Here is a 25,096-nt window from a genome sequence, read left to right on the forward strand (position 1 = left end):
AGTTTGGGTCATTAGTCTCACAGATTGGCTGGAATTTGGCACTTTAAAGACACACTGTACTTTCACACAATTTCATTTAATAGAAATGCCTGCATCCACCTGAAAAAAAGCTGTAGAGTAATGGCCACTAGGGGTCTCACTTTCACCTAAGTTGCAGTCCACTACCTGTTCTCAGACAAGATTTGTCCCTGGTAATGGAAGACGGCTGAGAGGAAGCAGGGGCATTTCAGAGCTAGCTGGGATCATCAGCCTGATAAAACAACTGCTTCTGAAGATCACAGGATCATGCACACGAACATTGCCGTCCGCAATGCACAGGCACTAGCCGTGTGGTGGTCGTTTGTGGACACGTTCTATTTTTTTGCGTTGCGGAGGCACGTACCCACTGAAGCGTTCCATAGTGTTTTCTGTGGGCTTCCGTTCCGTATTTCACAGATTGTGAACCCATTCAAGTTAATGGGTCCACATCCGTGATATGTAGCGCACACGGCCAGTGCCCATATATTGCAGACCCGCTGTTTGCGGCTGCAATGTGTGCATGAGCCCTACGTGTGATTTAGAAGATAAGAGCTCCATAGAAGATAACAAACATAGTGGGAAATGAGCTCCCTGCATACAGTACTGGCAGAAGAGAGAAATGCCCTGCTTCTAAGAGAAATGCATCTATCTGTGCAGTTGAAACAGAGAATAATATGGTTGAAAGAGATTTAAAGGAACCCCAAACATAACTGCTCCTTCACAGTTATGATTGTACAAAGATGTACAGCCATTATGCAAACTTTTTTTTTTTTTTTTTAACTTGGGTACGCTATTATACAGATGCTAAAATGTGTCCACATCACAGCCGCCTGCATTGGGGCTAAACTATTTTTCAATGCAAATTGCCATTACACAATATAAATTTGTGGGCACCAAGGTGCAAATAAAATTTTTAGAACCCTTAAGTAGGTTAACCCTTCAAAATTTCATGTCAAGTGATGATTTACCTATCAGACCGTGTGCTTTCTCGGAGAATGTGTCACTCGAAGGAAAGTATAAACCAAGGAAGTCTACGTTGATCGGATGCTTCTTCCAGACACGATGCAGAACGATTAGGAATGACAAGTCATTATCCACAGTGATGGTGACATTGCTTTCCTTCTTCACTGATACTGCTAGCCTGCAAAACCAAACCAGTATGAGCAGAAGTAATTGTTCCCCTGTGTGATCGAGAATAGTACCCATCGAATGGCCAAAGTCAGAGATTGTGCTGTAACGGAATGGGCACAGTTTATCTGCGCTATCCCTTTGATGGAAAACTAAAGGCACATTCAGTGGCAAAAAGTAGACTATTGCATTAACTTGTGAAAATGTTGTTTGAATCCCATATAACTTGAAGTCAAAGTCACAGGGCTGCCACGAAGTACTGATTCTGCTGGTGAAGCACTGGAGCTGCAAGCTGTTGCCTTCACTTCTTTACCAGGATGCTATGTCTACTGTTCCTCTTTTATTTCTTCTAGAAATACACTAAATAAATGATGTAGCGTTAGGCTACTTTCACGCTAGTGTTTTTGCTGAATCTGGCAGGGATCAGCAAAAACGCTTCCGTTACTGATAATACAACCATCTGCATCCGTTATGAACAGATCCGGTTGTATAGCCAAGACAGATCCGTCATGAACTCCATAGAAAGTCAATGGGGGACGGATCCTTTCTCTATTGTGTCAGAGAAAACGGATCTGTCCCCATTGACTTGCATTGTGGGTCATAATGGATCCGTCTTGCTCCAAATCCCATGACTGAAAGAAAACCACATTCCGTTCTGTTCAGTTACGTTTTGTCCCCATTAACAATGAATGGGGACAAAACGGGAGCGTTTTTTTTCCCGGTATTGAGATCCTATGACGGATCTCGATACCAGAAAATAGAAACACTAGTGTGAAACTAGCCTTATTAGAACGGGTTCTCTAGAACTCATTTCAAGGAAAAAGCAAGTATTTCTTAAAACATCCATGTCATAGGAGGAGATTTATCATAAGTGGTGTAAAGGAAAACTGGCTTAGTTGCCCATAGCAACCATTCAGATGGAATCTGATTGGTTGGTATGGGCAACTAAACCTGTTTTGATAAATCTCCCCCGTGGTGTTCCTGTCTCATTGATTATTTTAATTGAAACATTTTTTTTTTTGCATTTTATTTCATTGACTATTTTAAGCATGAGTAACTTAATTACTTACAATGTATTTTATTACGGGGATGATTTATCAAACTAGTCTAAAGTAGTGGCCCACAGCAACCAATCAGATTCCACCTTTCATTTTCTAAAGGAGTTGTAAAAAAATTTAAGGAGAAATCTGATTGGTTGCTATGGGCAACTAAGCCAGTTCTACTTTACACCAGTTTGATAAATCTCCTCCTATACTTGTAGTTTTCAGCCCACATAGTAATTTCATCCACAAGAAATGCATTGCGGACACCCACCTATTATATGTCAGAGCGCTGGACTCGGACCACTTCATCACTCTAGTATAGGACGGATCTTTCAATGTTATTTTCTCGGTGCTTATTTCAATCTTTGTATCCAGCTGCTGGAAATATAAGCCAAATGTACCAAAGTAGTTGCTTAGCTTGCCATCCTTGGCTTTCTTCGCTGTTACAATTTTCCCATTAATTGTAACTCCTACAGTGAAAGAAAACAGATATAGTTGCTGTGTTAATTGAGATGACATTTTACTGAGGGCCTTATTTCTGTTACATATTTAATCATTTATTCCACTTAAAGGGCATCTGTCAGCAGTTTTGTAGCTATGACACTGGCTGGCCTGTTACATGTGCGCTTGACAGCTGAAGACATCTGTGTTGGTCCCATGTTCATATGTGCCCGCATTGCTGAGAAAAATTTGTATTTAATACAGTGATCCCTCAAGATACAATGGCCTCAGGATACAATATTTTAAACATATAATGGTCTTTTCTGACCCATCGTAAATTGAAACTAGATTCAACATACAATGTCTCATACTCAGATCCAACCAACCAAGGTCACTTCTCTGGTAGCCTCGCTGTATTAGTTGCTAGTTATCAGCTATTCCTGACTGTTATATGGAAGGACTTGTTTTATCTGTCTTAGTTATCTGCTTATTTTTCTTAAATCTTCATTTTCTGTTATCTTGGATAACTTTTTGGGGCTTTGCAACCGATTACTCAACTTACATCAGTTTCAACATACAATGGTTGTCCTGGAACCAATTAATATTGTAATTGAGGGCCCACTGTATATGTAAATGAGCCTCTAGGAGGAACCGCTGTTACACCTAGAGGCTCAGCTCTCTCTGCAACTGCCACACCCTCTGCACTTCCATTGACAGGACCAGACAGTGTTAACATGATCACGCCTGGCCCTGACTTCTCCTAAAGTCTTGCGCTGCATGGATAGGCGTGCACAGCCTATTGCATTAGGGTGTGCACCCTAAAGCACAAACACACACAGCGCGCACACATGTGTGTATGTATGTATATATAATTAGGCAGTAGACATTTGACCCTTTAAGTTAGATGATACAACTGAGCCTCCCTGACCCTCAAAGTAAATGAATAATGCCTGGAGTGAAATAAAATGCTGCAGCCTGCAGCCTCATGAAGGGAGAAGAAATAATTTTTAAACTTACTTACTCTACCTGGTTGCCGCCCGGAACCTGTTCTGGGAGAAAACGCTGGGCTCTGCTCTGGCACTGCGCTGTGACACGGCCGGTCCTTCTCTATGCGGCGCATCGGATCAGTACAAACGACACGGCAGATGGCAGTGCAGCAGCACGGAGGTGACAGAACCTCAATTTTGAGGCTTGATTAGGGTGTGCCCAGGCACACCTGACACACCCCGTGCGCAAGCCTATGAGCTGAGCCTCTAGGAGTAACAGCAACGCCCCAATTGCTCCTAGAGGCTCATTTGCATATATTACAACAGCATTTTTCTCAGCAATGCAGGCACAACACTGCACCAATAGAGATGCCTTCAGCTGCCAAGTGCACATGTAACAGGTCAGCCAGTTTCATAGGTACAAACCTGCTGACAGATGCCCTTTAAAAATTATGTGTAATTGCAGTCAGAAGTCACATCTCATCCTTCCTCTCTCCTTATTTTACACTCGGAGGGTTTGGGAAATATGACTAGGCTTGAGAGAATAGACCGTCAGATCATAGATCCAAAGTCGATTCGTTCAAATACTTCAATTTTAATGCTGTTTCCGTACAGCACTAAAATGTATTGACTCCGTGGAGCCAAAGTTCGTCTTGGCCGAAGTCGCGTGAGACTTCGGTGAATTATTACTGTATTCATATCTGCATATTCAATAACATCCGAAGTGGGCTTAGGTAAAGGCTGGTACCTCGTTACCAAAGACCACTTTGGATTGCTATTTTAAATCTATGATCCGAAGGTCGATTTGCTCAAGCCTAAAAAAGACATATGGGAATAAGCTTAACTTGAGTCTTGTAATAGATTGCAGGCGGACACTGGGGATCATTTATTATGACCCCCTATTCCAAAAACTGGAGTAAAAAAGTCATATACTCCTGGTTTGCGATTCTTTGAACACCACTGCACCTAATTTTAGGTGCACACAGCCTTTATATGTCGGTGGAGTGACGGGGGGAGGAAAAGGGTGCAGTGGAGGTGGAGCAATCAGTCCCATTTACAACAATTTCCTGGTGTAAATAACGACTGAAATCTACTCCGGCTAGGGAAAGGAACAGATTTCCATCTAGATGCATAGGCTGCCTGAAGATGCACTTAATTTACAACTAGGCCTGTGCCTCGTCGTAAATGAGGTGCCTCTTCCAGCAGTGCAGGGGATAATGCCGGTCGTTGTTAAATGACCCCCATTATTTTTTCCTGTCCCTGACAAAATACTAATTTTGTGGGGGCTTTTAATCTACAGTGCCCTGCCCATGATAATTACCAGCTTCTCAGTGGCAGCACTGATTTTTTTTTCCAAAACTTGAATGAAATTTTGAAAATTCCAGTCACTTACATTTCACTGTAGTTTGCTGCATATTTGTTGTGAAAAAGAGAATCTGCAGTAAATCTACCCCTTGTAAGCTTTTATAGTTTAATCCAAATTGTGAATCTCAATGAACATCTAACAGTGTGTACTAAAGTCCCCAAAACATATCTGGTTATTCTTAAAGGGGTTATTCAATCCCTGAAATGTCCCCCATATGCCCGGGTCCCTCACACACAAGGTACTTACCTTGCTCCCTCGCACCTGCGTCGCTCCTGGTCCCCGTACGGCCGCCGCTGCTTCTCCCCGTGCGCGGATGAAAACATCCTGTGTCGGGGGGGTGGGGGCTAACCAATAGCAGGCGGCGACGGGGACGACCCTCCCTATCGTCACCTGCAATGCTAGGGAGGGTCGTCACTGTCACTGCTTGCCGCCTTCTTTACCACCAAAGACCACCTTCTCTCCTGTACGCAATCTACATTCTATCTTCACTTGAGACCACACCGTTTCAAGATGAGCTTGTGGGCAAAACGTCTCCTTGCCAAGGAAATATTGGATTATGTAATAGATGTCGAGCTTGGGGAAAATAGAAAACTTGAAGGAGCAAACAAATTTTGAATCCACACCATTTTGTGGTTTGTGGACGTATTTCCGGCTGAAGTAATTACCATGACATGAGTGGTGGAGCCATCTGTGCTGTAAATGATACCTGTTTACACTTCTGGAATTCTGGACGGCGAGAAATGATTCATTTAGGTGTCTACATCAGTGATCTCAAGAATGACAACCTGAACAATTATAATCGTTCAACCATTCAATACTTTTACACTACTCGATCACTGATCATTTTCACTCGCATTTTATAATTTTTTTTAACTATTAGCTACTAGTGTAAAGGGACCTTTAACGGAACTTGCCAAGAACGATGGGTTTGGCTGACAATCTGATGTGTGTGCGGATCTCCTGACTCTTTCCTGACAGATGATGTTAGGGAGAAAAGGATTGGACAAACTGGATTTTTCAACGCAATCCTTTTGTTCTCCTAAGGACATAGCCTCCACAAGAGGTTTCTAGCAGCAGCTTTTTCCTGTCTCCCCATTAACAAGACATGCTCAATCAGCCGAACTGAACATGCATGTGCATGATGAGTCAGAATAGATAACAATCAAACAATCATTCGTCCGACTGCTTCTGCCTATGTTTATCCTTAAAGGGGTTGTCCCATGAAAAATATTCTACAGTTTTCAAACCAGCACCTGGATCTGAATACTTTTCTAATTGCATGTAATTAGAAATTTAGCATAGCCACTGAGTTATTCAGTAAAATGTATCTGTATAGCGCCACCTGCTTTTTTTTTTTTTCTTATTTCTTTGACCTGCTCACTGAGAAGGCCGCACATGCACAGTTTTATTCTTCAACTGCCCCTGAGCTGTGATAGGAAGAGCATGGACACGCCCCCTTAGCTGCAGAAGAAAAGACACTCCCCTTGAGCTGTCAGCTTGATATAAATCTAGCAGAGCAATGAATGTGGAGATCTCTGGATCCATGTGAGGTACAGGACTGGTTCTAGCTTTGTTAGATAGAGATTGTCACGTACTATATGAAGGCTCGTTTTCATTTTTTACATTAATCATGGGATAACCCCTTAAAGTTAATCAGAGAAGATTGCTCATGGAGACATACTGATGGCTCTTTCTCTTGCTGTCAAGGTTAGCACATTAAAATTGGTTCCTTATGTGCAGTCGGAGAAGTGCCCAAGCACGCTTCTCCTCCTGACCTCCCCGTATACATATGAACCTTTGGTGTGGCCAAGAGGGCATGCCTTTTGAATGGGGAAAAGGGAGGGTTTTTTTTGCCCATTCTTTTGGCCCTCAGCTATTAGTACAGTTTATACGGTATGTAAATGATACCAAGAAATGCACAATTATTTAAAGTATTAGGTGTGAAGTGAAGCTCTGTTTCTAGTGTACAATTCCCTTACCTAATTCAGGATCTGACAACATGTTCAGGATACTTCCAGCCTGTCCATCAATGTTGAAGCAGACATCTGTTTGGCTTTTTGGCAAGTTTATAATGAAATGTGGATCGTTGTCAACTGTAAATATATAATAATTAACAGTAAGTTGTAAGTGGCGCTGTGAATGATTACACTGCAGGACAAATGTTATAGAAGGTACAGAATAGAAAACATTTAGGTACAGTGGTTTTTAAATGCTTTGAACACCTTCAGGAACAATTTTTATTATGGCATTTTACTCATTATGGGCTAAAAATAATTTTTTCAATTGGTCTTTATCAAAAATATTCAGCAATTTTAAAGAGTTAACTGTTTGCCTAGCTTTGAGCATCTTATTTTCACTTTGAGCTGTTTTCTACTTGCAATGTATATCTCCTCTTTGAACTACTAACAGCTTTTGAACACTTATTTAAGCCATATTCTTCTCAAGTAAATAAGACTTGATCTATGAATGTTGTGAGGAATATGGATTAATATTTACTGTCAGCCATGTCCTCACACCCACTGTTTGCTGAAAGATAGCAGAGGTAGTGAACTCCACAGGAGGGCCCTGCTTCAAAGCCGCAGCCAGATAGCTGAAAACTCCTAGCAGGCCACATTTGGTTACATTTCACACCTCCATTCAGACAGCATGGATCCTGCAGGAAAACCTCCCTGCAGGGGGTCTACGACATTCCCCAGTTCAATCTAATCTAGCAGACAGCATGGAACCGGCGATTTATAATGAATTATGAATCGCCCGGCCATCGCAGGTGCAAACTGGATACATATTTGTGTCCCGGTGGCCACGATGAACATGCCCATGGTCTTAATTTGATGGTGAGATGCCAGGGAAAGGAGATATACATATCTCCCCACAGAAACCCAATAGCGGCACCATGTTTCGACTCCAGTTGTAGCCGGAACCCAGGCGGATCCGTTGGTCCCAGAACCATCTCCCTGTGACCTTTTGGACTGGAGCTATAAACCCTAAAGGGTTTTATGGGTCATTTGCAGCCAGTGCAGCAGAGGGGGTGTGGACCCCTCCCAAAGGCCGGGAGGGGAGGGACTGGCTACAGGTTAAAAGGCTTGCGCCAGCAAGCGGGCGGGTCTTTTCTCTGAAAGGGGGTCACATCATGCAATGTGTTTAGAGGGACCTGCAACCGGCTGACGACATTGCCTTCGACGTGAATACAGCTAAGAACTCATCACTACCCAGAGGACTCATATATCTGGTAACTGACTTATTTTTCTGCTTAACCCTGTTGTACCTATATCACCTGTATCTGTAACCATAGACCACTGTATATATTCTTAGTATATATAGTGTCATCTAGTGTGCCCTTAAGGCGATTAAATATATAATTTAATCTTGTGCTGTCTTGTATTTCGATCACGAATCCCCACGTCCGTGTTTTGGCCTAGTTATAAGCTACCGCGGGTTGGTTTCTCACCCTATATAATCCCGTTAGAGGACCGGGCTTCAAAGAGAAGCTGGTGGCAGGTACCCGGGCTGAGACAGTGCTGTTTTCACTCCGGCAGTGAAAAGGCTTTCTCAGCTTGTTGCCTCTCTGTGCCCACGTGGACAGGAAGTGTCTGTGTAAACTGTACCAAGCTGACCTTACCTGCTCCTCTAGAGGGCGTAACGTCACGCTTTGGTAACCCGTGACCATACCACGTCTCATGAGCTCGACATAGGTGACGTCAAACGGGCACGAGGCGTGGTATTCGTCACAAATGTTTAGGAGGTCAGAGAGCAGAGATAAGGAGCCGTCGGCTAAGCTGCGTGACGGGAAACAGTATAAATAGAGCCTGCTCCTAGAGAATCTCAAGAACATGTACAGAGGAAAGGGCTGTAAATTTTTAATAAAGGCCAATTGAAAAAATTATTTTTAAGCTCAAAATGAGTACAATACAATAATAAAAAATTCCCCCAAAGATATCCATAGCCTTTAATATCCTTAGGCTAGGATCACATGTGCAGGGAAGGTACCAGTAGATTCCGCCAAAAAAGAGACAAAATACCATTGTATTTTGCTCAGCAGAATGGGATTCGTTGGTGTCCAGCATATTACAGATCCAGAACAAATCTTTATAGGTCTAAGTTTACATAAGTTAAAGGGGTTGCTGGGGTGGTAATAGCCGTCAGCATGGAAAGAAGCGGCTGCTGCAGTGGTAATGTAGTATAATGTGACCGCCCATTTCACATTAGACATGGTTTAAAATATGATAGACTTGACTACAGTGTGTAACATATTAACATATGCACAGTAAGTGTATACATACCACAGTTTGGAGATCCGTTTTGGCCATTTTTGCAGCCTTGGAATAACTTTGAAGCAATAGTTATTGATTCAGTTGGACCTCCTTTTTGCTCTGGACTAGTAGGAGTAGCATCTGAAGGATATGGGGGCCTAAAAGCCAATGTTGGTGGAGGAGATGGAGGAGGTGGAGGAGTAGCCTTCATAGACACAGCCAATGCTGATGGAAGGAAATGACAAAACATTACCATATAGATATATAGAATACTCATTACTGAATTTTTTTATTCTCTGTTAAATAAGTTTTAAAAGATTACGGTACTTAAAGAGGACCTGTCACACCTTCTAACAAGCCAGTCTTAACAGCTTCATGTATTCCCCATGTAATAACGATTCTGGAGCATCTATTCTTATGGCTCTATGTTGTGCCATTCCTTTATTATTTCTACTAGAAGTTATGAATGAATTGCTAGCAGTCTGCAGTAAGGGTACAGAGGGGTGTAACCAGTTGTGGGTGTGTCCCTGCACAGTCTGACTCTATCCAGTGACTCTATCTAGTTGTGCAACAACCTCCCTCTCGCCTATCTTTGCAGCGAACGGCAGTCGGGAAATTGGTCTAAGGTTACTCAGATCGGTCACAGGTAGCACCGGTTTCTTAGGCATGGGTGTTACCACTGCCTGCTTCAGAATAGCCGGCACCTGACCGCTGGAAAAGGAACTATTTATAATGTCTCGAATGTATGGTGCCATTGCAACCGCGGCGGACTTCACCACGGCCGCCGGGCATGGGTCTAGAGGCGAGGAGGAGGATCTAAGAGCTCCAATGATTTCAATCGTTCTCTCCTCAGAGATGGGCTTGAAATTCTGTGAGGGAATAGGGTAAGGTTGAGAGTGAAGAAGAACGTGTCTCGTCCGTCCTATGAACCGTTGGGATATTGTCCCTAAGTTTCTGGATTTTTTCAGCAAAGTAGTCTGCCATTTGCTGGCACAGTGCTTGAGAGGGCTCCGACGTTGCAATCTTACATCTAGGATTGGCTAGTTCTTTAGCCACTTTGAAAAGTTCTCTGGAGTTGTTAGCCGCATTGCCTATTTTATTTGAGTAGTATGTTCTTTTGGTATTTTTAATATTATCTCTGTACTTTCTCATACTTATTTTGTATTTAATTTTGGTGTCTTCTATGGGATTTTTTCTCCAGGCCTTTTCAAGGGCTCTGGTAGTCTTTTTATCCTCTCTTAATTCAGCAGTGAACCAAAGCGGGTTTTTATTAGGGGGACGAGGTTGCTGTTTATGTTTCATAGGTGCTAAGGTGTTTAGTGTAGCCTCTATACAATCATTAAAAGCTGTCGATTCTATGGAGCGGAATAAATCTATATTCGGATTCTCCTTAAAGCTATTGCCAAATTCCTCCAAATTTAAGAATTTTTAAATTTCTTTGTTGGGTGAGAGTCTTATCTCTCACTGGAAAATGGGGAGCTTTTTTAAAGGGGGGATAGTTTGAGTAAAAAGTATATTTTTATGATCAGTCCACACCTGATCATGTATGGATTGGACCTGTATCTCCACCCTGGATGTCAGAATCCAGTCCAGGATGTGGCCGCCCCTGTGAGTCGGGGAGGTCCCCTCCTGCATGAAGCCAATTGTCTCAAGAGATGTTAATAATTGCTGGGTTTGGATGTTGGACACATCATCTGTCCAGCAATTTATGTCGCCCACAATGATGTTCTTCTGACTATCTAGGAAGGCCGATGTGGCCAATTCCAGCAGTTCATCATCAAATCCTGTTTTTAAATCTGGGGGGTGGTAGACAATACAGGGAGTGCAGAATTATTAGGCAAGTTGTATTTTTGAGGATTCATTTTATTATTGAACAACAACCATGTTCTCAATGAACCCAAAAAACTCATTAATATCAAAGCTGAATATTTTTGGAAGTAGTTTTTAGTTTGTTTTTAGTTTTAGCTATTTTAGGGGGATATCTGTGTGTGCAGGTGACTATTACTGTGCATAATTATTAGGCAAATTAACAAAAAACAAATATATACCCATTTCAATATTTTTACCAGTGAAACCAATATAACATCTCAACATTCACAAATATACATTTCTGACATTCAAAAACAAAACAAAAACAAATCAGTGACCAATATAGCCACCTTTCTTTGCAAGGACACTCAAAAGCCTGCCATCCATGGATTCTGTCAGTGTTTTGATCTGTTCACCATAAACATTGCGTGCAGCAGCAACCACAGCCTCCCAGACACTGTTCAGAGAGGTGTACTGTTTTCCCTCCTTGTAAATCTCACATTTGATGATGTACCACAGGTTCTCAATGGGGTTCAGATCAGGTGAACAAGGAGGCCATGTCATTAGATTTTCTTCTTTTATACCCTTTCTTGCCAGCCACGCTGTGGAGTACTTGGACGCGTGTGATGGAGCATTGTCCTGCATGAAAATCATGTTTTTCTTGAAGGATGCAGACTTCTTCCTGTACCACTGCTTGAAAAAGGTGCCTTCCAGAAACTGGCAGTAGAACTGGGAGTTGAGCTTGACTCCATCCTCAACCCGAAAAGGCCCCACAAGCTCATCTTTGATGATACCAGCCCAAACCAGTACTCCACCTCCACCTTGCTGGTGTCTGAGTCGGACTGGAGCTCTCTGCCCTTTACCAATCCAGCCACGGGCCCATCCATCTGGCCCATCAAGACTCACTCTCATTTCATCAGTCCATAAAACCTTAGAAAAATCAGTCTTGAGATATTTCTTGGCCCAGTCTTGACGTTTCAGCTTGTGTGTCTTGTTCAGTGGTGGTCGTCTTTCAGCCTTTCTTTCCTTGGCCATGTCTCTGAGTATTGCACACCTTGTGCTTTTGGGCACTCCAGTGATGTTGCAGCTCTGAAATATGGCCAAATTGGTGGCAAGTGGCATCTTGGCAGCTGCACGCTTGACTTTTCTCAGTTCATGGGCAGTTATTTTGCGCCTTGGTTTTTCCACACGCTTCTTGCGACCCTGTTGACTATTTTGAATGAAACGCTTGATTGTTCGATGATCACGCTTCAGAAGCTTTGCAATTTTAATAGTGCTGCATCCCTCTGCAAGATATCTCACTATTTTTGACTTTTCTGAGCCTGTCAAGTTCTTCTTTTGACCCATTTTGCCAAAGGAAAGGAAGTTGCCTAATAATTATGCACAACTGATATAGGGTGTTGATGTCATTAGACCACACCCCTTCTCATTACAGAGATGCACATCACCTAATATGCTTAATTGGTAGTAGGCTTTCGAGCCTACACAGCTTGGAGTAAGACAACATGCATAAAGAGGATGATGTGGTCAAAATACTCATTTGCCTAATAATTCTGCACGCAGTGTATAGATTAAGAAGGCCTCTTCTGGACTCTTCTGGCATTTGATAGCTAGGTGTTTGAAAGTTTTGAAAATTGGGCCATTCTTAAGGGCTGTCATCACTAGATGCTCACGAAAGACCATTGCAACACCTCCACCTCTAGTGGCTCTGTCTATGTGAAAAATTTTTTACAAGGGGGGGGACCAATTCATCCAACATAGGATCCACCCCCTCCCGAAAACCACGTTTCAGTTAGGCACAAATAGATTATTAGATAAAATCAAATCGTAAATGTTGGCTGCATTCTTAACCGCAGAACGGCAGTTTAGAAGTGCCCCTTTCAGCAAATGCTGGTTCTGAGTTGGAATCTGCCCCGAAGGTGTAATCTTTTTCGGGAAGCTTTTCCTTCTTAAATGTCTATGGACTTTTGGCAAGATGGCGGATTTCCACAAATGATGTGCGGTCAATTTCCTTGTTGTTTGTGCGGGCAATAGTGACAATGTGGCCCCATTCAGAGCAATTAGCTCATTACGTGTGTACATCATCATATCGATAACCATCCTAAAAATCTATTATTGGAATAAAATTACTGTAAAAGTCATAATAAAAATTAAAACTACAAAAGTAATTACAAAAGTAATTAGTAAATTATAACAGACAAAGACATTAAAATGTCAATTGTGTTACCCAAGTTCTCCGATCAAACCAGGCGAGCGTTTCTCAATAATGGAGAAATCTTGGTGACTGCCAAGGGCGCACCGGCAATGTCAGGCGCAGTGGGGCCGGGTTAATAAGGGTACCTAACCAGGCCACACCCACAGTGTCTCTGTCCTAGTGGTGTTCTTGAGATTCCTGGGAGATAGGCTCTGGCAGGAGGAAGTCTCTTATATTTGAGATAGGTGCTGGAAGTTCAATCTGGATAAAGTGCTCGTGCTTGTCAGTTGGTGCAAGGTGCAAACAGATCTGGGATCCACTGCCCGCTCACCCGCTGCAGGGGAGTCAATTCGCCACTGTGCTGGCATAGTGGGGCCGGGTTAATAAGGGTACCTAACCAGGCCACACCCACAGTGTCTCTGTCGGGGCTCCGCCCAGAGTGGTGTTCTTGGGATTCCTGGGAGATGAGCTCTGGCAGGAGGAAGTCTCTTATATTTGAGGTAGGTGCTGGAAGTTCAATCTGGATAAAGTGCTCGTGCTTCTCAGTTGGTGCAAGGTGCAAACAGATCTGGGATCCACTGCCCGCTCACCCGTTGGGGGGAGTCAATTCGCCGCTGTTATCTTTTGCATTATTGTATTTTAATATGACTAAGCACTTGCTGGCAAGGGGAGCAACAACCCATATGACAGCAATCTCCTTGACTGGGTGTCAGTGTAATGTGACGATCACATTGCAGTACTCTCTTTTGCCTACATGTTTGCTTGGAGTAAAAGCCAATGTAATATTTTTGCCTGAGAAATATTAACTTTCCACATTTATTCACACATACAGCATTACGTACGGCAATATCATTGCTTTACATGAAAAAATCCTTTTAATACTGGTAACCAAGAGCTAAAGACTTTGCCTTTGCCTATACAGCTGTCACCGCTATATAGGTACTAGGGAGACCGTTGTGATCATATCCTCAGTATGTATGCCATCGGTAATACAGATATACCTCGTAGAGGCACTTTGAGCAACTCCTGTGCTGCTTGAAGATTAACCTTCAAGTGTCCGCTGGGCGTTTCTTTGGCAGGCAAGTGTCCTGTACTTCCAACTCCTCCCATCTAGGCTTGATTGACTTTTCTTTTGTAAGAGGCCGGTGAATAGTACAGGAGGTGTCTGAGATGTCATTCAGGCCTAGATAGGAGGACATGCTGCTGAGATTGCAGGACACTTGCCTGTTGACAAGACACCTGTAGACAATTAGAGATTAATTTGTATGCATTGCAATCTGTGAGAGCAGACATGCTTGTACAAAAGCTCCAAAAAATAAAGACTATGATGAGCAGAACTGGGAAAGGCCTGATTAAGGACCTGACTGCACCCCACTCGACTCCCTATCCATGCTACATGTAGAAGAGGTGGCTGTAGCTAACTAGACAATATTAGAACTTATAGCAAACTTGATCATTTACTGTCCGTCGCCGTTCTGCTCATCCACTCCCTTTTCCTTATTCTACTACTGCACAGGTCCATAGCCCTGAGCAGCACTGGTCCCCTCCTTAACAGTTTGAGACTTGTTCCTTGCTGGCATTTCCTTTTTTTTTTTGGCAGTAGGGTGCTCACACACTCCTGCTGGCTCGTAAAGGGCCAGCATACACACCTTGTTTTTCCCCTGCCAATGACTGGTCACCCTGGGGTACTTAAAGTGGTTGTGTAGTGGATACATATTGATGACCTATCTTCAGTATAGGTCTTCTCATGCAAGCGCTGTTTCCTCTTCAAGATTACCTGCGCATTGCCTCGCATGTAGAGGCACCACAGGGTAATTAAAGCTCTGTCTGAGTTCTGTTCTGACAATGAGCTGCCCACCCTGACCTTGGACTATTTATTTGATTGCATAAACTCTGCCTGTCCTGACCTCGGATTGTTTCCTGACTACAGTTTTGCCTGTTCCCTCGATGCTCTGCACCAGTGTCTCTTGACCCCCATGGGTCAGCAGTCAATTGAACAGACAGTATAGAAGTAGCAGCCTGGAGGCTCCCCTGCAGTAGAGCCAGATCCCTGTGCAGGGGTTAAACCGTGGAGACCAGAGGAATAACTTAAATAGTATCCCAATCAGTAGCTCTAAGCCAAATTTGTTCCAGCGACACAGCAGATCCAAATATACATCGTAAAAATCACAAAGTTAGGGCTGTCTCGGCTCAGGTGCAATGACATAGAAAGAGGATGACTAGTAGGCTACACGTTAAACGTTGCCTGTAGAGGCTTCTATGCTCCCCCATGTGACAACCAGAATGGAAGAAATGATCTAGGCAGAGAGTGATCATATGTCCCAATTATTCATCAAAGTCTTTAGTTTGCCTTTTAACAGGTCGTACATAGACAAAAAAGGGGTCATCTATTAACCTGAAATTAGGAGTATTTCAGGTGCAGATTGCAGTGCAACTGTTAGTTGTGCCTCAATCTGCGACTTTCTCCTTCTCACGCTAGGTTTAAAAAAGTGGGCATGGCGTGGGCGGGGAAGGGGATGGGTCGGCAGGCCCGTCTCATTTATCATTTTCTATGCCTATTTTAGGCATAGAAAACGGTCTAAATGTAAGACAGCAAGGAAGCTGGCTACATAACTTCAGCGATCCCCCGCCAGAGCAGGGGCTTTATTAAGACCGGCGTCTAAAGAGCCGGTCTTAATGAATGACCCCCAAAGTCTTCAACAACTACATCAATGTTATACGGTTGCAAAATATAGAGGCAGCACATGTTTAACTGATATTTAACATGTTACATGCCTGTCTCTTAACATGTTAAATGTCAATTTGAGGTTTGCCACAATCACTTCAAGTAGAGGCATTATACTGACTTGGACAGCAAGCTCCTTTGAGTGTATTTGGGGAGTCTGCCAACATTTTCTCCTTTCCATCTTCACTTTCTATCAACAAGGATGTAAAAGGGGTGACAAAGTGGTGGGTGATGGACAGCTGCATAATTCTCTTTGTTAGGTTGCGTTTGCTTTCAGCTGTGGTAGCCAAGTTCCTGTACAGAAATCACAATAGGTAAACATATTTATTTCCAGGTCACACCGTGTGAGATTTGATTGTTTTATTCCTTATTTCAGACCCAGAATGTAGTTACATATACACATTTGTCGTGTCCATGAGCCCTAAGCCATAGCAGGTATTGCCAGTTTCAGAATGATGTGGATGCATTTAGCATCTGTATTACCCAGACACCATTTCTACCTTTGCAACCATATTTTGATTGTTCAAAGGCATCTAATGCATGCAATAGGCAAAATTCTTACCATTTTGTGTCTATAGCTTCCATGCAGACCTATCAGTTTATATGGTAACAGACTGCAAACAAACTCCTTTTAGTCTGATCCCATCATCCCCACTCCTTCCTTCCATCGTCTACATGTTTACATACATTGAGTACATTTTAAAGAAGCAGGGGCAGACTACCCAGGGTTTATTTGTAGTCTGATACCTTAGAGACTCATAAATTGCTTAATTTTTCACTTTAGATCCAATACAGCAATGAAAAAATTGTAACAAATTAGGTTGAGTACACACATGGGGTAAATATTGTGCCGCTGAACCAGCCTACAAGTCATCTGTGATGAAATCTTTATATGTTATACACTGATTTCAGTTTAGATATGTATTACTTAGAAAACATTTTGACAGGTGTGGAAAAAATGCTACAACGTAAGAATGATTTAGAAAAATAGAAGTGTTAATAGTTTATTTTTATTAATTAACAAAATGCAAAGCAAATGAACAAAAGAGAAATCTAAATCAAATGAATATTTGCCTTCAAAACAACATCAGTTCTTCTAGGTACGCCGATAGTTTTTGAATAAAATTGGCAGGGAGGTTGTTCCTAACATGTTGGAGAACTAACCACAGATCTTCTGTGGATGTAGGCTTGCTCAAATCCTTCTGTCTCTTCATGTAATTCCAGACAGGCTCATTGATGTTGAGCCTTATCATTACTTCCAGGACTCATTGTTCTTCTTTACACTGAAGATAGTTCTTAATGACATTGACTGTATGTATGGGATGGTTGTCCTGCTGCAGATTAAAGTTGGAGCGAAACAGACGGCTTCCTAATGCTACTGCATGATAGACAAGTATCTGCCTATATTTCTCACCATTGAGAACATTATCAATCCTGACCTAATCCCCATTTCCAGTTGCTGAAATGCAGCCCAAAACTTGAAAGAAGCATCCACCATGCTTTACTAATGCCTGCAGACACTCATTATTTTACTGCTCTCCAGCCCTTCGGCAACCAAACTGCCTTCTATTACAGCCAAATGTTTCAAATTTTCGCTCAAAGGTATGGCATTTTGGGGCACAATTCTTCCATTAGGACCACTTCTAGCCAAACTTCTCCAAACAGTAGATGAATGTGCCTGTGTCCCACTGGTTTCTGCCAATTATAGCTGATAGCACTGCTGGACATCTTCCGATTTTAAAGGAAAGTAATCATAATGTGTCTTTCATCTACTGCACTACTTTATTAACAAATGGAGTTGGGGATTTGGACAGGATTAATGGTGTCCTCAATGCTGAGAAATACAGGCAGATACTTGTCCATCATGCAATTACATCAGGGACGCATCTGACTGGCTCCAAACTTACAGCCAATGTCATTAAGAACTATCTTCTGCATACAGAAGAGTAAGGAGTCCTGAAAGTAATGATGTGGCCCCCACAGAGTCCTGATCTCAACATCAAAAGGTCTGTCTGGGATTACACGAAGAGAAGAATTTGAGCAAGCCTACATACACAGAAGATCTGTGGTTAATTCTCCAAAATGCTTGGAACAACCACCCTCTTAAGTTCCTTCAAAAACTGTGTGCAAGTGTACCTAGAAGAACTGATGCTATTTTGAAGGCAAAGGGTGGTCACACCAAATATTTTTTGTTATTTATTATTTAATCCTCCGGATTGGTCATAAATATCCGATCCGTGAGGCTCTGACACTCTGCTTCCCCACTGATCAGCTGCTCCCTCCAGTCTCTGGAATTAACACTGTGAATGGAACAGGAAGGACAGTGCTGTTCAAAATATAGTGGTCCTTTTGGGTTACTGCAGTTCAGCTCCCATTTACTTCAATGAGAATTGAGCTGCAGTTACCCAGCATACACTTTGAACGGCGCTGTCTGCTTCCTTCTTCATTCTAGTTCCAGTGTTGGAGGCTACTGTGAACAGCTGATTGGTCGGGGAGCATAGTGTCGAACCCTCACCAATCGGATATTAGTGACCTATCCAGGGAATAGGTCATCAATGTCAGGAGCCTAGAAAACCCCTTTAACACTTCTATATTTTTTTTTAGTATTCTTACTTTGAAGCATTTTTTCCACATCTACCTAAAACGTTTGCACAAAACTGTAGTTGGAGAATTTCCAATAAATGAAATCCGCTGAGAAAATTGTAGGTGTTTTAAAAATGTGCAGGGTGTCTAGAATTCCCTGTGGATTTGTTTGGAGATTGTTTTAAACCCCATTTACTTACATTGCCCTGTATATTGTTCTTTTAGTGTAAATTCTGCAATCAAAATTCCACAATATTTGTGGTATGTGCGAACCTGATATAAAGGCTTGGCCCAGTACATAACACTGCTTACTGTATTATGTCAGAGCCCTGTTCCATCTGAATATTATTGATAATGTCCTTACCTCTCAGCTAGTAGCTGGTTAATGGTCAGCTGAGCCCAGTATTGTTTGGCGAAATCAGGGAATGCATGTTTACTCTGGGCAAAGAATTCATTCAACGCTTCAATTTCTGCAATTGTTTCTATTAAGAAGTTAACGCTATCCTGAATAAAAATACGGTAAAAACATGAAGATAAAGTAAGCTTTTTCATTGCATTTCTTCATTGTTCATACATTTCTCTTACATGGGCAAAACACTATAAGAAGTAATAAATGCAATAAACGAGTCATAAATCCAGGTTGCTGGGTATGTCTGATGCATACACCTCGAAAATCTTGTCTATTTCTGATGTATCCATAGGCTTCAATGGACCAGATATATCCCAAATAGTATCTTTTTGGCATATGCATTGCCAGTATGAGTCACTATAGCTTTATTTCAACTGAATGTGAAAGTGTAGTGATCTACATTTTGTGATACAAGGGCTTGCCGCATGATGGCAGACTATGAAACTTTGTGGCATATAGTTCTATATGATTAGACCATATTTTTTGGGGGGAAAACTGTTGGGCCTATCTATCCTGGATACAAGATGACATACGGTTGGGTATAGAGGCATACAGGTTCTGTATGGTATCCTGCAGCACTTTTGCCCAGAGATGTTGCAGCTGAGCCTGTAGATCCTGTACACTGGTAGGATTCCAATGCTGGCATCCTAACTGGTCCCATAAATTGTCCAGGCAGGCCAAAAAGTGTTGCAATCTGCCATTCCTGGGAAAACCTTGCTGTGTGGGGGTGAGCATTAGCCTGCTGAAAAAATGCCAGTTGGAAGCCCTGCCATGAGAGGAAACACAAAGACCCAGAGTCTAATCAGAGCACACCTGTAATAATTTACATGTATGCCTAAAACATAACTGCATGGTGAGTTTCTCAGCCATCCAAGACTCCTATCTGGGTGCGTTTTTGTCAAATTTAGTTTTTGTACATTGGAAAATTTTACTCTTGTATATTCTGGAAATACACATCAAAAGTGTTGCGAGAACTTTTGGTCATAATATATTAAACTGCAAATAACTTTAATGGTATATAAGAGTCAGGCACATTATTTTCAATATATGACAGTTAAACTTTCTGGAAATAATGTAAAGCTCTTGAAAGACTTACAGCAGATGTTGCAGTGATGAAGCTTTCTATTGGTGTTTTCTTATCAGGATCAATTTTACCAGCCACAACAATTTCATCACCTCCAAAATAGTGGTGGAAACGGTTATTTGTCACATCAGAGAGTCCATTTAGCGGGTATTCAAACACAATGTCTTTGAGAAGAGGCGTGGAGACTGTTTTATAAAATTGCTATAAAACAAAATCAAATAACTGTAAGGCTGGGTTCACATATGCGTTGTGAACTCCGGTAGTCTGTTCCGGTAGAGTGAATAGGATCCGGCAGTGCATGGCAGTATCCAGCTGTGCCAGATACGGTAAGCTCCATTAGTCTTTTCCTCTACCAGAATCTAATATATGAAGCTGAGTGTGTGTGTGTGTGTGTGTGTGTGTGTGTGTGTGTGTGTGTGTGTGTATGTATGTCTGCTAAAGGAATCCGCACCGTCGCATTTAGAATCACGAAATTTGGCACACAGGTACATCAGGTGTCTGGGAAGGTTTTAGACCAGGTCTCGGGTCTCTAGGACGTACCGTTCCTGAGATATTCCCCAAAAAATGCATTAGCCAATAGAAGCTTAGTCACATGACCCTTATCAGCGAATAGAAGCTCGCAGGCCGTTAGCCCCCACATACACAGTTCTACTCCAAGTTTCCATAACAACCCAGCCATTTATCTTCACTGCTGTAGGAGAGCTTTAAAGGAAATCTGTCACCAGGATAATTGCTATTGAAGTAAAGCCATGGCCTAATAGCACTTAGTACCTTATTTCAAGATGTGCCTTTGTTCCAGCAATAGATGTTTTTATCATCTAAAAATCCTGTTTATTTGGTATGCAAATGAGCCAGTAAGGTGCCCAAAGGGGCATCACTCTTGCAGGAAGGAGCACAGACACGCCCCCTGCCACAATGTGTCCACCCTCAAAAGGCTTAAAACCCCGTCCCCAGGTCCCACTAAGACACGCCCCTTATCTGGTTAGACCACGCCCCTCTCACTCCTGAGCCGACGGGGATTGAAAAAAATGAAGGTGACTTTCTCCCTACAGCTTACACTCAGACAGCACAGTACTGCTGTCTTAGAGTGAGCTGTTCAAAAGGACACGCCCCCGGTCTGGTTAGGCCACGCCCACTCCTCAGCCGACTGAGATTGAAAAAATGAAGTTAAAAATCTACTTCTAGGTCCTGGTAAGCCGCGCCCAGATCTAGTTAGGCCACGCCTCCTCCACTCAGCCGACGGCGATTGAAAAAATGAAGGTAAAAATCAACTTCTGTCAGCTGCAGAGGTGGTAGGGAGGGTGACTTTCTCCCTTCAGCTCACACTCAGACAGTACAAAAGAACACGCCCCCGATGCAGTAAAGGCCATGTTAAGGGGGTGGGCCCCTGTGGAGGTCACTGTCAAGGGGGTGGTATGCTGTGAAAGTCACTGTTAAAGGGGAAGGCTGCTATAAAGGTCAAAGTTAAGAGGTGGGCTGCTGTGGAGGTCCAATTTTAAGGGATGGGGCACTGTGGGGAGGGTCAGTGTTAAGGGGTGGGGGGCTGTGGAGGTCACTGTTTTGGGGGCGGGGTGCTGTAGAGGTCACTGTTATAGTGGATAGTGTTGATATCTTTTAACGACACACAAAAACATTAAATAAAATAGATTAAATATACCCGAGCAAAGCCGGGTCCTTCATCTAGTGTTTGATATCTTTATATAATAGAAATTACATAATATATTAGAAAATTATCTTGATATCTGTATATCACTACATAGTAAACAGATTAGCTTCTTGAAGTTAGGGGCTTTTCACATCATGTTTCGGCCTACATTTAACATATATGTTGAGAGAAAAAAGGATGCAAAAGTGTAGTACACTATGCAGTGACGTAGCTGTAGTGGAAGCAAGGGAAGCGGCTGCTATGGGGCCCGAACTCAGAAGTGGGAGGAGGACTGAAAGATTTTCCTGTCAACAGTATTATACAATGACATTACATACAGTGACAGTATAATTAGTGACATGACACACAGAATATACATATCGGAAACAGATGGATCGTCTGCCGGGCCTGGTCTGAGAGAGCGACCTTGCCTAGCCGCAGGAGTGAGGGTTGCACGGGAGGATGGGGATTACTAGGGGGGAAGCCCGTTCAAAAATGTGCTGTGGGGCCCAGTCAGTTCTGGTTATGCCACTGACGCTATGCTTTTGCAGCATGCATAGTCCAGCAAAATAACTGATATGTTAATGGTTACTTTTTTTTGTCAATGGAACTCTATGGTGACGGATGGCACTGAGGCATCCTTTTAACGTATGAAACATACATATATGTTAAACATGAGATAAAAACGTGATGTGAACAGCCTTATCAATATGTCAGTATGGTTGAAGAGGTAAGTAACCATTAAGCACCTTGATTTGGACAGCTGTATCCTTGTTCCCAAAAATCCTTTGAGCCAACCCATGGTTCTCCTGGGCCAGTCTTTCTAGGAAATCATAGTCCACATCAAATCCAATGCCAAGGGAATGAACGGAAAACTCATCACGGTTATTTGCCTTAACGTTCTTAAGAATTTTTGACAGTTTCAATTCGCCTGGAAGAAAAGGGTAAAAAATTCAATCAAAAAATCTGAAAATATCATATTTTGCTTCCCTCTTTTTAACCTCAGATCAACCATACATTATCATTATGTACATACCATGAATAATCACAGTTTATTCCAAGAAACTGTGGTACAAGAATAGTGCACGGAGACTTTAGTTTTACTAGTGGCAGTTCTTAAACTTACCCACAGTGGGGTCTCCATCTGAGACTAGCACAATCAATGAAACTGAGTTTGGATCCAACATTTTTTGGTCGCTGGCTTCTTTCAGTATAAAGATTGCTCTCAGAAGGGCTTCATTGATGTTCGTACCTGTTGATGATTAAATCAAATGACTGAATAAATGTGCTTTTATCATTCACAGTCACACAGTGCATGTTCTGTGTTATAGGATGTTGAAATCCAGTTTTCTAAAAATAAAGCACATTTAAAGCAAAGAGCATTAAAGAGGACCTTTCATCAGTTTTGACAGGCTAATTATGGTATTACCTTGTAGGGCGGCAGGGACAGACACTTTTATCTAACTTTATACCAACTACTGCTTTGCTTATTTTGAGAAGAAATATAATCCTGAGATTTTGGTGCAAGATGGTGCATCGTGGAACACACCTCCTTTCTTAAGATGTCACGCCTCTTCCCCTTTTTCAGACTAGGTGTATAAACTTTCTTTAAACTTAGATGCGCTAAAATGGACAATAGATACGCTTATTGGCACAATTTATGCCACAATCTCAGGGCATGCATATTAGTAAATGGGAGCCAATGTCTCTGAAAGTGGACCGGCCACTTCTTGGGACTCTTCATCTTTTGAGCTCAGAGAGTACATTGTGATGGTGTAGCTCATACACACAGTGAAGATCTCTGCTTCTGTCTGCTCCCGGGTACAATGTCCTCATTTAGACATATTCACCGCTCCTTGTTACTGCAGTCCTTTTGACCTTTGGGTGCTGCTACATTGTCATGACACCAACTAGTATCTATGGAATATGGATCTTTTTCAAATATATGCCAATACATTGCTTAAAATGGATTTGCTCAAGTGAAAGGGTATGAAATTTATTTTTACATTGATTAGCAGATGAAGGTTTTACAGGGGATTAATAAGTTTACAGCTCTGAAATTCCTATTAAAAGTAAACCACAGTAATTTACATGGAATGGAATCTGCATGCTATCGATAAACCACATTACATACATGAAAAAAAAAACATTTCTATAGTTTACCTCCAATGGGCTGTATATTTTGTACATATGTCTTGGCACCTTCTTTTTCAATAGATGATGCATAAACAAGATCGTCTTTCCAGCAACGAATGTTATGGTTGAAGTCAACAATGCCAAACTGATCATCAGGACGAAGGTCATCCAAGATAGCCTTCATAGCTTCAATAGTCTAAAAGAAGAAGGGATTGAATCTGATTCACCTGACTTCAGAGCTCTTTGATCTTTCATTAGGGTTCTTATATTATGTACTTGATTATTTTGTTATATTATATCTGCATAACTAAAAGGGTAGTCTGAGTGTTAAATACTGATGACCTATCCTCAGGATAGCAATCAAATAAACGGTAACGGCAGCATCTCCGAATGTTCCTTTATTAGACGTACTTCAATCAATGTGTACACAGAAAGCCAAACTGCAACGTTTCGGCTACATGGTAGCCTTTGTCAAGCATCATCCACAAATGTAAGGAGTATGGCACAACTGCAAACCTACCAAGACATGGCTGTTCACCTAAACTGACAGCACCAGACAAGGAGAGCACTAATTATAGAAGCAGCCAAAATGCCCATGGTCAGTCTAGCGGAGCTACAGAAATCCACAGCTCAGGAGGGAGAATCTGTCCACAGGACAACTATTAGTTGTGTACTCCACAAATCTGGCCTTTATGGAAGAGTGGCAAGAAGAAAGCAATTTTTTAAAGCAAGCCATAAGTCCCGTTTGTAGTTTGCCACAAGCCATGTAGGGGACTCAGCAAACATGTGGAAATTTTTGGCCTAAATGTAAAACGCTATGAGTGGTGAAAAACTAACACTACACATCACCCTGAACACACCATCCCCACCATGAAACATGGTGGCAGCATTTTGCTGTGGGGATGCTTTTCTTCAGCAGGGAGACAGGGAAGCTGGTCAGAGTCGATGGGTAAATAGATGAAACTAAATACAGGGCAATGCTGGAGGATAACCTGTTAGAGGCAGCAAAAGACTTGAGGCTGGGGCTGAGGTTCCCCTTCCAGCAGGACAAGACCCTACACATACAGCCAGAGCTACAATGGAATGGTTTAGATCAAAGCCTATTCATGTGTTATAATGGCCCGGTCACAGTCCAGACCTAAATCCCATTGAGAATCTGTGGCAAGACAAAATTTCTCTTTACAGACTGATCAGACTGAGCTTGAGCTATATTGCAAAGAGGAATGGGCAAAATTTCAGCCTCTAGATGTGCAAAGCTGATAGAGACATACATTACTCA

At 42.3% G+C, this 25,096-nt stretch overlaps 1 protein-coding gene across 1 annotated transcript in view; it reads right to left on the minus strand.

The window, feature by feature from the left end:
- The window catches only part of ITIH2 (inter-alpha-trypsin inhibitor heavy chain 2), a 47,193-nt gene that overhangs the window by 3,211 nt on the left and 18,886 nt on the right, over positions 1-25,096 (minus strand). The window contains exons 10-19 of the mRNA XM_040413309.1: positions 23,845-24,013; positions 22,808-22,933; positions 22,431-22,612; positions 20,049-20,237; positions 18,908-19,047; positions 16,082-16,254; positions 9,263-9,457; positions 6,962-7,075; positions 2,461-2,659; positions 987-1,159 (exon numbers count right to left, since the gene is read on the minus strand). Of these exons, the coding sequence (XP_040269243.1) occupies positions 987-1,159; positions 2,461-2,659; positions 6,962-7,075; positions 9,263-9,457; positions 16,082-16,254; positions 18,908-19,047; positions 20,049-20,237; positions 22,431-22,612; positions 22,808-22,933; positions 23,845-24,013 (1,660 nt within the window). The remainder of the gene's footprint in view (positions 1-986; positions 1,160-2,460; positions 2,660-6,961; positions 7,076-9,262; positions 9,458-16,081; positions 16,255-18,907; positions 19,048-20,048; positions 20,238-22,430; positions 22,613-22,807; positions 22,934-23,844; positions 24,014-25,096) is intronic.

The sequence above is a fragment of the Bufo bufo genome, chromosome 1 (genome assembly GCF_905171765.1).
Source record: "Bufo bufo chromosome 1, aBufBuf1.1, whole genome shotgun sequence".
Lineage (NCBI taxonomy): Eukaryota > Metazoa > Chordata > Amphibia > Anura > Bufonidae > Bufo > Bufo bufo.